A 13,248-nucleotide genomic window follows, 5' to 3' on the forward strand; every position below is an offset into this window, starting at 1 on the left:
TCTCTTCATTTTCATAATGTAATACACGATTTAAAACAAAACTATTATCCCCTCTTAGAAATTATACTTCATCACTTGATTTGAAATCTACAAAATCACTGCAGATGGTGACTGCAGCCATGAAATTAAAAGATGCTTACTCCTTGGAAGGAAAGTTATGACCAACCTAGATAGCATATTCAAAAGCAGAGACATTACTTTGCCAACAAAGGTCTGTCTAGTCAAGGCTATGGTTTTTCCAGTGGTCATGTATGGATGTGAGAGTTGGACTGTGAAGAAGGCTGAGTGCTGAAGAATTGATGCTTTTGAACTGTGATGTTGGAGAAGACTCTTGAGAGTCCCTTGGACTGCAAGGAGATCCAACCAGTCCATCCTGAAGGAGATCAGCCCTGGGATTTCTTTGGAAGGAATGATGTTAAAGCTGAAACTCCAGTACTTTGGCCACCTCATGTGAAGAGTTGACTCATTGGAAAAGACTCTGATGCTGGGAGGGATTGGGGGCAGGAGGAGAAGGGGGTGCCAGAGGATGAGATGGCTGGATGGCATCACTGACTCGATGGACATGAGTCTGAGTGAACTCCAGGAGTTGGTGATGGACAGGGAGGCCTGGTGTGCTGCGATTCATGGGGTCGCAAAGAGTCGGACATGACTGAGCGACTGAACTGAACCGATCCTACCTAGCAACCCACTACAGTATTCTTGCCTGAAGAATCCTATTGACAGAGGAGCCTGATGGGTTATACTCCACAGGGTCGCAAAGAGTTGGACATGACTGAAGTGACTTAGCATGCAGATATGCACGCACGCACCCTACTGAGCAAATCGCTAGTATTCTGGAAAATTAGAAAATCAAGACATTCTGGTAGGACTAAGTAGAAAACAACAGTATAAACAGGCCAAATATTTAGCACAAACAAGATGAAGATTATGTCTAAATACTAATTTATTCATTGTATTAATTTGATTTTTCTGTCCTTATAGTGTTTTTTTCTTTTCTGAGCAGACTATAGAGTGGTATATGCATCTGACATTCCATGACATTCAAGATTGTTGCCTTTTGTTTGCAAACTTGGGAAAAATGAGGTCAATTTGATTCTTATTCAGTTGGTTTTGTTCAATGTAAAACAAAAGTAGCACTCGACTTCTATTTAATGATTAGAATAATGGCTAAGCTCAACAAGATTAGAAATATGGATAGTAATTTGAACTATTCATAATCCATGATTCAATAAAAGGAATACGTAAATATCATGAAAAGAGTTGTATTTGAAAGACAGTAAACATGTGACTTCCCAGGTATAAAGACTTCACCTGCCAATGCAGGAGACACAAGAGATGCAGGTTTGATCCATGGGTCAGGAAGACTCCCTAGAAAAGGAAATGGCAACCCATTCCAGTATTCTTGCCTGGAAAATTCCATGGACAGAGGAGCCTGGTGGGCTGCAGTCCATAGGGTAGGGAAGAATAGGACATAACTAAGTGACTGAACTGGCACACAAACACGTAACAAAACTGTTTTGAAAAAAAAAATATTGCGTTTTTCATTTTCATGCTTCATACCATGTCAGGTGGCTGTCTGCAAAAATTCCTTTAATAATCAGTATTAAATATGTTATTCTTTAAGCCACCATTCATTTTAACCAGAAAATTATCTATATCTAAGTAAATCAAGTCAGTAATTTTTATGTTACAAATAAAATATAACATCCTATAGCTAAATATTTTGAATAACTGACTTTTGCTTACTTTTCTTACTTTAATTATGACATTATGCTTTGACATTAAATGAAAAACACAATCCGATTTCTTAAAAAGATTACAAAATTAGTACTTTCAGTATACATGTTTATTTTCCAATTACTTTTATTGATCTTACAGGCAGAGTAGTATCTTGATCTCTATTACATTCAACAACACCAAAAAATCTACAGCTCTGGTGTCAATATCAATAATTACTAAAAATCGAGCAAGCAATTTCCAACTATCTGCAATTACGGAAAGCAGATCCAAAAGGCATATAACAGCAATAACAATAAAATAGTATTTGTGTTAAGACATAAATAGCCAACGTAAATGTAGTACCTCAGGCATTTTTCTAATTGTGGTATTTACACAAATTTTGGAAATTAAATTGAGCACACTGGCCAGTCTACTAATGATCATGAAAGACAAAATATGTAAAAGTGCCTATTTTGCTAATAGGATATGTTCAGCTCTTTAGCTTGACATTGTGTGGTACAGTTATCCCTTCCAAGCATTACAGATCAATACTACATGTGCCTCAAGCTCTTTTACAGATGAATGATCTGATGAAGATGCCCTCATCTCAGAAACTAAGGTCATAAATGTTTACCTTCCCTTGAAACATTCAGAAGGCTTGCTGAACCTAGAGAAAGCCCAATCTCAAACTACTGGAGGAACAGCGACACCTAGTGGTCATTATACTCCTAAACAAATATCTTAAAAGTATAAACAAGGGTATCCGTGAAGAAATCGCCACAAATGCATCCCCCTTAAATATGACAGAAGCCTATTTCCAATGAAACTGAATCTGAAAATCACAAATACTTTCATTATCTTTTCTATTGATCAGTAATAATATAAACTGTAAGGAAAAGCCAGCATTGACCTTAAAATGTTTAATCAACAACCCTTTGCCTTTGTAGATTTTTATAAAAATCCAGTTTTGATTTCTTCATGTCTGAGTTCTTGCTTATTGTAGGATGACATAAAGAACTCTGAAACACTCTGAACCACTGAATGATCGGCTTTGTGGGTCTTTTATGAATACATGGATTGGAATGTCCCAGCAACAAAATTAAACACTCTATACAACAGTGAACTAAGGCTCAAAATCAAGACATTATAAAAGCTGCCAGTCTGTTAATTCTTGTTGGATGGAGTTTACACGGGACATTTTATTAATTTCTTGTCAATAGGGAATATCAGGTTCATCAAGATTTTCTAAAACAAATGATTCATGAATTATAGAATCACTTTACCATCAAAGTCATTGTTTAGTAAGTAGGACTGTTTCCTATTAGTGAAAAAATCGGTACATTCTTTAGCCATTTGCACAGTCGATCTGAAGCGGTCCAAGCAAGCTTTTGCTGTTTGCTGGAACCTTAGCTCTGTTCACTACGCATACTTCCCATCAGACCCAACACTGCTCCCCATGTCTTTCTGGCCAACTCCAGAGAAACTGCACCTTCCCGTCACCAGGGAAGATTTTTCCTGAGCACAAACCCCATTGTTGTTGACGGGACATACTGGAATTATCCCTTCCAGATGGACTGAGGTGCCCCCCACAGTGCCAAGACATACATGAATGAATGTAGGTGGAGTCACTATCTATTGACTTATTTCATCTCCCTGTATTTCATTGCCAAGGACCAAAACTAGACTTTCTCCCTCCCTGTAACCTTTTAAGGCTCTGTTGAAGACAATAAATAGATGCAAGGCTTAGACAACAGTTTTTGTGTTAACATACCACCAGCCTCTCCAAATGAAGAATGAGCCTACTTATCACTCCCAGATCACCAAACTATCCCCACCCCAGCCACATGCCATGTCAGTGACTACCTGGGACATTCACCTAAATGCCACTTGGGTGCACAAAAGGGCTGGAGAGGCCAAGGCTTCCAGTGACTGTTTGCAACAGTCCACGGGAGTGACATCTCATAGGTACCTTCAAATTGCGGAACCAAGAAGAAATTTTAGTGTCATTTAAGATTTTCATGTAAATGTTAATCAAGACATGTTCCAGTAGGTATCTCTTGCCCAAAGAGACAAGCAGTTAATTTTATTAAAGTAATGACTGTGATTTATGTGCATTTAAAATTAACACTAAAGTGAGGTGCTGTAAGTTTAAAGCCCAGAGTTTTCTCCAGCCAACTCCCCCCAGTGACTCTCCAGTCCTCTTTTTCCAAGGTCCTCAGTTACACGAGGATGCATGGGCTATAGCCACAAGCAGTCAAATGTAACGTTTACTAAGGGGACAGCAGCCGTGAATGGCATTGGAGGCACATGGAGGTTGCTTTCCATTGCCTTCATTACTTAGCTTCATCCTCCCTTTCCCCCCTCCTTTGTCCCTTTGCCTCCCTTATTTCAGCCTAAAGCTAACAGTGAGAGTATGAAGCACTGCTGTGCCCTTCTGCTGTCTGAACACCTGGGTTGAGTAACAAAGATGACTTCTGAATTCTAGGAGAAAATACTGCAAACTATTCACCACTCAACACACCCAGATAGTCTCAGATGAAGAGTTATGGGCAATCATAGGTTATCATTACTGTCTGCTCATAAGAATAATGTTCTCCCCCAAATAACCCAGAACTTGAACTGGAATTTTGAGTTAAAGGTCTCTCTTCTACCTGTCGGTATTCACCTATCTTGACTTTGTGCATGTTTTAAGTATGAATTAGAAGAGGTTTGCAAATAAGTCCTGTCAGAGTTACCAGCGCACAAAAACATCTTTATTACCTCCTTTTCTCACATAAGCTAGCCAAAGAGTAAAGTCAATTATGCTTTTTACTAGTCGCCCAGGGCCATTCTTCCCTGGACCTGGAAGAGTGGAGAAGGGTCTAGCTGAATGGCTGGATGAATGGCCACCACTAGATCCCACCCACCTAGAAGTAATTTGGTCTGGGTCTAAGCGCTAATATCATGCTGCCAAGTCTCTTTCTGAAAAGCATAAAAGCAAAATATCCCATTCCAGCAAGCAAACCAACCACAAGGGTGGTGCCAAGAACCTTTGGGGCCCTTTTCTTGGCTACTCGGAATGCAGTTGGCAGCACTGCAGAGATTAATATATTGTTGACATGTCCCAAAACCTTGTTAAATGTTTTCCTCTTCAAGACACGCTCGTAATAGGTTTCCAAGTTGGGTCGCTTTCCATTTCCCCAGTTTCTCCTCGCAAACCCCAGGAACTTCAGTCGATGCAGTGTAACAGCAAGTGATACGTCCGCCAGGGTGAAGGATTCCCCGCAGAGCCACGGCTGGCGGCCTTCTTCTAATTGGAGAAAGGGACACAGTGGGTTAAGGGCAAGCCCTGTACCGACAGACAGGGCTTTCCAGGTGGTGCTAGTGGGAAAGAACCCGCCTCCCCACGCAGGAGACGTAAGAGACACGGGTTCAGTCCCTGGGTTGGGAAGATCCCCTGGAGGAGGGCACGGCAACCCAGTCCAGTATTCTTGCCTGGAGAATCCCATGGACAAGGAGCCTGGTGAGCTACAGTCCATGGGGTCACACAGAGTCAGACATGACTGAGTTACTGAGCACACGTGCACGCATTGTACAGACAGACTCTGGTTGGCATCTCTGCTCTTAGTGTTGAGGGCAAGGGTGAGTATAGCAAAAGATGAAGGCTATGGTACATTTTCTTGACAATCACACTCAGTGAGTAATTCTATGTTTAAAAAAAAGGAGGGCAGCATGCAAATGTATCCCAAGCTACGGGACTTCACCTTCCAATGCAGGGAGTGCAGGTTCAATCTCTGGTGGGGAATATATGATCCTACATGCCTCTCAGCCAAAAAAAAAAAAAAAAAAATCACAACATAAACCAGAAGCAATATTGTAACAAATTCAATAAAGACTTTAAAATGGTCCACATCAAAATAATCCATCCCAAAGCTAAGGGACACTTGGTTGACACCTGACAGGCACCTGGGTCCCTAGGTGTCACTAGAGCTACTTAAGCTCAAAGCCTGTCTATCATGCCTCCAAGCCAACAGAGTTAACAGATATTTCCTCGTGGGTTAAAAAAATGACACATGTACTTGAGGATTTAAACGTCACTCAGTAGTTGCTGCTTTTGTTAATTGTTACTTATTTAAAACAGAAGAAAATCCCTATTGTGAAGCAAGTTGCAGGTAACATGGTCTTCAACTTTGTGGTCAGTCAGAATAGTGCAAACAGTCCATGTGTCTGCACTTGGGCTTCATCATTCACTCATTTTCACAGGTACAGAAGACGGGTGCTCACCAGCCAGCCTGCCCATACACACAGGCTGACTCCCATGTTATGCTAAGTTCCTTCAGTTGTTTCCGACTCTTTGCAACTCTATGGAGTGTAGCCCCCACCTCTCCCTGCCCCAGGCTCCTCTGTCCATGGGATTCTCCATGCAATGATACTGGAGTGGGTTGCCATTTCCTCCCCAAGGGATCCTCCTGACCCAGGGATTGAACCCATGTCTCATGTGTTCAGTATTGGCAAGGGGGTTCTTTACCACTAGCACCACCTGGGAAGCCCACCCATGTTATACTTTACTTCAATTTGCAATTTTTCTCCCACCTAAGGAAAAAACTAGAGGGAATGTTCTAGCAAGTAGAACACTCCCAAACTAACCACTGTAATTAAAACTTGTGAAACAGGCCAGGTAGGAATCTACCAACCATAACTTAAGTTATGCAAAAAAAAATTCTTCACTGGCTATATTTCATATAAATGCAGAGTTACAACTAGACACCTGGGTTTTGTTGAATTCAGTATTATTGTTGCTATCATAAAGTCAAACTGTCCGTGAGTACTAACAGTTAAAGATAGTTTACAGAATGTTTTGGGTGAAATCTAAGAATGTTCCCATAAATACCCCTGGTATACAGAAAAAGACAAAAAGAACATAAATGAGAACCTACCTGGGGTTTCTTCATTTCTTCTTTGCAACTCAGTTTCAACCTGATCCAAGACTTTCTCCAATTCATCAAGAATTTTCTTCAAATATTTGACATTGTCATGGTCAAGGAGCTTTGACTAATTAACAAAAACAACTAAGTAGGTTATTTATGCCTGTAAAAATAATCAGTGTAGAGCAGAGAAGATATAAATTTTTATACAGTGGGAGTCTGTTTATATTAGACAATGAGAAGAAACAGAATAACCAAAGCAGAAGCAAACCTGAGCGGAAATGCCCTGGCTGTGAAACTATCCCAGGGGCCAGACTCACTGTCCACTGGCAACTCCTGTGGGACTGAAGGATCAGAGAGGACAAAGAATATGAGGGCATAAAGAGACTCCTGTCACTGGGAAAGGAGTTTGGGGGAGAACTGATGCGTGCATATGTGTATGGCTGAGTCCCTCTGCTGTTCACCCGAAACTATTACAACACTGTTTGTTAATCAGCTTAACCCCAATACAAAATAAAAAGTTTAAAAAAAGAGAGATTCCTTTCATGCCCAACTCAAGAATGCAATTTTTTAGTTGTTTTTTTTTTTTTTTTTTTAATCTTTTGGCCACACCTAGCAGCATGTGGGATCTTAGTTCCCCAGCCAGGGATGGAGCTCCTAACCTCTACATTGGCAGTGCAGAGTCTCAGTCACTGGAGAGCCAGAGAAGTCCTGAAGATGGTTGTGTTGATTTTGTTTTGCTTCGTTGGCCATGTCATGTGGCACGTGGGATCTTCCCCGACCAGGGATTGAACCCATGTCCCCTACATTGGGAGCACAGAGTCAACCACGGACCACAAAGGAAGTTTAAGAATGGAAATTCAGCAGTCTTCAATGAATGAATAACTGAGGGGTCAGAGATGTGTGACTTCCCTGGTGGCTCAGTTGGTAAAGAATCTGCCTACAATGCAGGAGACCCAGGTTTGATCCCTGGGATGGGAAGATCCCCTGGAGTAGGAAATGGCAACCCACTCCCTTATCCTTGCCTGGGAAATCCCACAGACAGAGAAGCCTGGTGGGTTACAATCCATGGGGTTGCAAAGAGCTGGCCATGACTGAGCATGCACGCACACACACATAACTCAATAGCAAGTAAACAATTCAATTTAAAAATGGGCAGAAGATCTAGATAGACATTTCCCAAAGATATGCAAAGGCCAATAGGTACATGAAAAGATGCTCAACATTTTTGATCATCAGGGAAAACAATTCAAAACCACAGTAAGATACTACCTCATCTGTTAGAACGGCTATTATCAAAAAGACAAAAACTGTAAGTGTTGACAAGGATGTGGAAAAAAGGGAATCTTTGTGTTCTATTGGTGGGAATGTAAACTGGTACAGCCATGATAGAAAATAGTGTAGAGGTTCCTCAAAAAATTAAAAATAGAACTAATACACAATCCAGCAATTCTACTTCTGGGTATTTAGCCAAACAAAAACAAAAACATAAATTCTTAATAACGCATATATCTGGGTTCTAGAAAATGGTACTGATGAACCTATTTCCAGGGCAGGAATCAAGATACAGACACAGAGTACAGGCTTGTGGACACAGCAGGTGACGAGAGGGTGGATGAACTGAGAGAATAGCATTGAAACATATACATTATCATATGTAAAACAGACAGCTAATGGGAAGCTGCTGCATAACACAGGGAGCTCAACCCACTGCTCCGTAACAACCTAGACGGTGGAATGGGGTAGGGGGTGGGAGGAAGGTTCAGGATGGAGGGGATATGTGTATACTTATGGTTGATTCACGCTGTTGTACGGCAGAAACCAACACAACATTGTAAAGCTTATCCTCCAGTTAAAAACAATTTTTTAAATTAATCTGAAAGATACCTGCAATCCTATGTTCCTTGCAGTATTATATACAATAGGCAAAACAACTTAAGTATTCATCAACAGATTAATGGATTTTAAAAAATTGTGATGTGTATATATAGAATGGAATATTTTCCAGCTACAAAAAAAGAATAAAAACTTTGCCATTTACAACAATGTAGTTAAACCTTGAGAGAATTATGCTAAGTTAAATAAATCAGACAGAGAAAGTCAAATACCATATGATCTCTCTTATTTGTGGAATCTAAAAAACAAACAAATAACTAAGGTTCTGAAAGTGAAAGTGAAGTCGCTCAGTCGTGTCCAACTCTTTGTGACCCCATGGACTGTAACCTACTAGGCTCCTCCCTCCGTGGGATTCTCCAGGCAAGAGTACTGGAGTGGGTTGCCATTTCCTTCTCCAGGGGATCTTCCCGACCCAGGGATCAAACCCAGGTCTCCTGCATTCCAGGCAGGCACTTTAACCTCTGAGCCACTAGGGAACTAAGCTCATAGATGCAGAGAATAGACCAGTGGTTGCCAGAGGCAGGGGGTAAGAGGTAGGAGAAATGGGTAAAGGTGATCAAAACGTAAAAAGGCAAAAAATGAAAGGTGTGAGGGGAAGATATACAGTATTAAAAAAAAATCCACTGATTGCTTTATTGGTATAAAAAGGTCATAAACAGAGGTCCAGCTGACTCAAAGTGCAAAATACCTGAAATGACAGATTCCTATGATATTTTATTAACCTGCTTTTACATTTTATAACTTGCCTTGGCAACCAGCATGAACAATATCTGCTCTTCAAGAAATTGTCGTTAGGTCTGAATATCAAATCTAATAAAGAAAAATTCTTTCTAAAAGCAGAGCATGAGCCAAAGGTAACATGTGCACTGATGATTTGTGATATTTAATAGAAGATATTCTAAGAAATAGCAATACTTTTACAAAAAGTGGACCATTTAACACAAATAGCAGATGTCAATTGAGGACAGCCTGGTTTACTTACTTTAAGTCGCTTCTGTTTTGCAATGTATGCCTCTTGTAAATCTGGGTTTTCTTCGGCAAGTTTTTTCAGTTCAGACTCCGTGTTACCAATTTGGCCTGATGATGAAATCAGTTTTGAAACAGAAAATTATTTCCTCCCTTCCATATAAGAAACAAGGAGAAGTAGGGAAACTTGATGGTAAGAACATACGCGCTGAGGGGTCACGCCCTCTCTCTGCCCCAGACTCCCCCTCTCTGTGCCTCGGTTTCCTCACCTTTAAATTGCAGCTATGAGACTATCTGCCACGCAGGTTGAGGATGAAATAAGAGGCCCCTTGGAAAGTGCTTAGAGCAAAGTCCAGCACACCGTGAGTGCTAAGTGCAGAATAGTTGTCCTACTTTTCAGTCCCTTTCAAGTCTTCTGTAATAAACTTTTTTTGTGAAGGGAAGGAAAAAGCATTATTTAGAGAAATATTTATTCTGGATGATAGAACTATGGTCAGAATACTTGCTTCAAACCATATGATGGGTATTTATGAGGAGGAGGAGGAGGAACACGAGGAAGGTGAGAGGCCAGGAGAGAGACGAGGAAGATGGAGTGAGGGAGAGCGGGGAACGGGAGAGGACTGAGCAGGAGGGCATCAGAAAGAAAGGAAAACAGTGCAAGTAAGAGAACCCTAAAAACGAGGCATGATGTCATGGGAAGAACGTGCTTGGCGGAATTGGAGATCTGAGTGCAAGTGTTCCTGGTCACTCCTCAGTCTGACCACAGCCCCTTCCCTTCCCACCGCTGGGCCATGAAGCACACCTCCTGCTCCTCATCCCATACACTGACCCATCCCTATGCTCAGGATAGGAGGAAGGAGAGAGGTAGCGGTCACAGTTCAACCTCAGTGGATCACCACTCACTGAACCTAGAGGCAGAGTAATGATGAGACAGCCTTCACATAATGAAACAAAACTAAAGGACCAGAAATGTGAACTCCATCGTCCACAACTGCCTGCAGACCCCAGCTGTTCTGATTCCTAGTCTGTCTGTCCCTGTAAACATGTTACGTTCTTTACTCTTCCACAGGCCACTCTTCTGAGTTTTATCTATGCTTGGTCCTCAAGGCCAAGAACTGGAAAATCAGATCCTAAAGACAACAAATGTCCAGCCAAACAGATGAAGCACAGATTCATCTGCCTGGTACATGGATCGATGTGTAACATGTATGTCCCCGAAGCAAACTCAACAATCCCGCCCCCAGGTCTTCCTGAGATGTGCTGGGTGTCAAAAATGAGTGAAAAGAAATGTGAGGCAGAAGTGCAGGTCTTTAAGACCTCTACATACTGCGAATCCTTGTTGTTGCATAAGCTGGGATCATGGAGTCCACGGTTAGCTCAGGATGTAAAATGCAGCCGTGTGTATAGGCATCCATGGGCAAAGAGTCAAGTAGTTCTCGATAATGCTGGACCCGTGGGTAATACATGCTTCCTTTATCAGGCATTAATCTGGGTGTTTTGTCTAAAATATACATACAAACACATACACAAACATTGAAGAAAAAGTTACAAATGAGACGTTACAACTAAAAGCAAAAAAGAAAAATACCAGCCCCCTCATCATTAACATTTACAATATTATATGAAGGGAGGTAAAGGATGACATTTTCCCAGCCTCAACATTCAAAACTTGAATTGAACTGATGTCCTAGACCAGATTCCAAACCATGATCAGACTTCTCCAACTCGCAAATCACTATTCTCAAGGTCCAGATTTTCATGCCAACTCCTCTGTGAAATCTTCTCCAACCTGCCGCAACTACCAACATCTGACTAGATCAAGTGTGCCTTCCTCTGTACACAAAAAATACTTGGTACAAACTCCTTTATAACCCTTATCACCTTAATTAGTTATTGCATCTTTTTGCCCTATGAACTCCTTCAGGGCAGAGAACATATGATCCAGAGTCCAGCATCGTGTCTCATACACTTCATGTGTCCTTAGTCGCTCAGTCCTGTCCAACTCTTTGCGACCCCATGGACTGTACCCGCCAGGCTACTCTGTCCATGAGGATTTTCCAGGCTAGAATACTGGAGTGGGTAGCCATTTCCTTCTCCAGGGAATCTTCCCAACCCAGGGATCAAACCCAGGTTTTCTGCATTGCAGGTAGATTCTTTACTGTCTGAGCCACCAGGGAAGCCCAAGAATACTGCAGTGGGTAGGCTATCCCTTCTCCAGAGGAACTTCCCAACCCAGGATTTGAACTGAGGTCTCATTTTAGGCCATTGGTAAATGTTGGTTAAGTGAATCAAGGCTCATTATGGAAAGATGATCAGGGACCACACTTTCCAAGGTTCCAGTACATACCAAGAGTGATCCTGTTGATGTATATGGCAGAAACCAACACAATAGTCTAAAGCAATTATCCTCCAATTAAAAATATTAAAAAAAAAAAAAGAGTGATCCTGTTGATGCTATGTGAACGTGAATGGCTAGTCTTCATGGAATTCACCAGGAAATTCTGGTATTTTATCTCTGGAAACTGGGTTTCACATAAATCTTCTGTTGTTGGTTAAACTCTAGACTATAGACTCCTAAAGGTAGGGATCATGTACTATTCTTTGTTGAATCCCCAGTTGCCTAATATAATGTTTGGCTGATAGCAGGTGTTCAATAAATTTCAATTAATAAATGAATATGTCCCCAAATCGCTAGCTATAGGAACATTTGCGCTGGAGAAGCTCTGGAGCAGTTAATGACAACACTGACATATAGAGGCTGAGACATTCTCCTAAGAGCCCACAGCTAAGTAGAGGCAGAACAAGAACCAAAGTCATGAACTCCTAATGCAGTGCTCTGTTGTATTACATCATCATAACATCTTCGAAGGGTATACTTTTCAGAGACTATCCAAGAAAAATAAAGATAAACCACATGATCCAGAGGCCAGGAATAAGTTCCTGCAGAACCAATTCCCACTTTTAACTCTCAAACTGCCTCTAAAAAAGTGCCAAAAAACTTATTAATCCAACGGTTAAAAAGAACAGCCTCTACTCTATACGTTTCTTTTTGCTTATTCACTTATTTAGTTTGGGTTATTTATTTAATTTAGAATCCTTTTGAGCATCCTACACTCATTCATAAGCACTGACAATTCACAATTGGTTGCAGAGCATTTCAGGCAAGATCTCATCATGCCAGACTAAGAAGAACAAGCTTTTAAGTGAATAGGCTATTTCTGACTCTCTAAGAAAAACAGAAGATGGATTACTCGTCAGTGGGCAAGTGTCTAATTCCCTGCTAGCGACTCTAATTCTGAAGTCTGCATTAGAATGACCAAGGCTCACATGTCAGCTGCAAACTGCTCATCAACTGTGGGTTTGCCCAACTAGATCACACTTCCTTACGGACCTTTCAGGATCTCAGAATGTCACCAGTACCCCCAATAATGCACAGTAGACATTCCCATGAGAATAACAGACTGGCAGCTTTCTAAGGTGCTTGCAATTCTGAAGAGTTCTTAACTTTTTGTTTGCCACTGACCTCCAAAATAATGTTCTTAAATGCATAAAATACATAGCATTGCAAAGAAAATTGATTATATTAAAGTATGTTATCAGAGTAAATTTAAATGATAAAATAGTAATATGGGTGTCTTTTATTAACACATTAACAAGATCTAACAGCAGATCTAATAACTACAATAATTTCAATGTAGTGAGGGGCATAAGTGATATTTAAGACATCTGCAATAACCATAATGCTATTAACACATCACCATCA

At 40.9% G+C, this 13,248-nt stretch overlaps 1 protein-coding gene across 9 annotated transcripts in view; it reads right to left on the reverse strand.

Moving 5' to 3' along the window:
• Window positions 1–1,834: 1,834 nt before the first annotated feature.
• Window positions 1,835–13,248, reverse strand: part of GDAP1 (ganglioside induced differentiation associated protein 1) — a 50,170-nt gene continuing 38,756 nt past the window's right edge. For 8 of the 9 annotated variants that reach the window (XM_070382236.1, XM_070382233.1, XM_070382234.1 and 5 more), the window contains 4 exons: window positions 10,813–10,986; window positions 9,502–9,596; window positions 6,636–6,750; window positions 1,835–5,008 (listed from right to left, as the gene is read on the reverse strand). In XM_070382236.1, the coding sequence (XP_070238337.1) occupies window positions 4,626–5,008; window positions 6,636–6,750; window positions 9,502–9,596; window positions 10,813–10,986 (767 nt within the window). In that variant the 3' untranslated portion in view covers window positions 1,835–4,625. The remainder of the gene's footprint in view (window positions 5,009–6,635; window positions 6,751–9,501; window positions 9,597–10,812; window positions 10,987–13,248) is intronic. The other variant, XM_070382237.1, reaches the window with a different exon arrangement.

The sequence above is a fragment of the Bos mutus genome, chromosome 14, assembly GCF_027580195.1.
Source record: "Bos mutus isolate GX-2022 chromosome 14, NWIPB_WYAK_1.1, whole genome shotgun sequence".
NCBI classification, from domain to species: Eukaryota; Metazoa; Chordata; class Mammalia; order Artiodactyla; family Bovidae; genus Bos; species Bos mutus.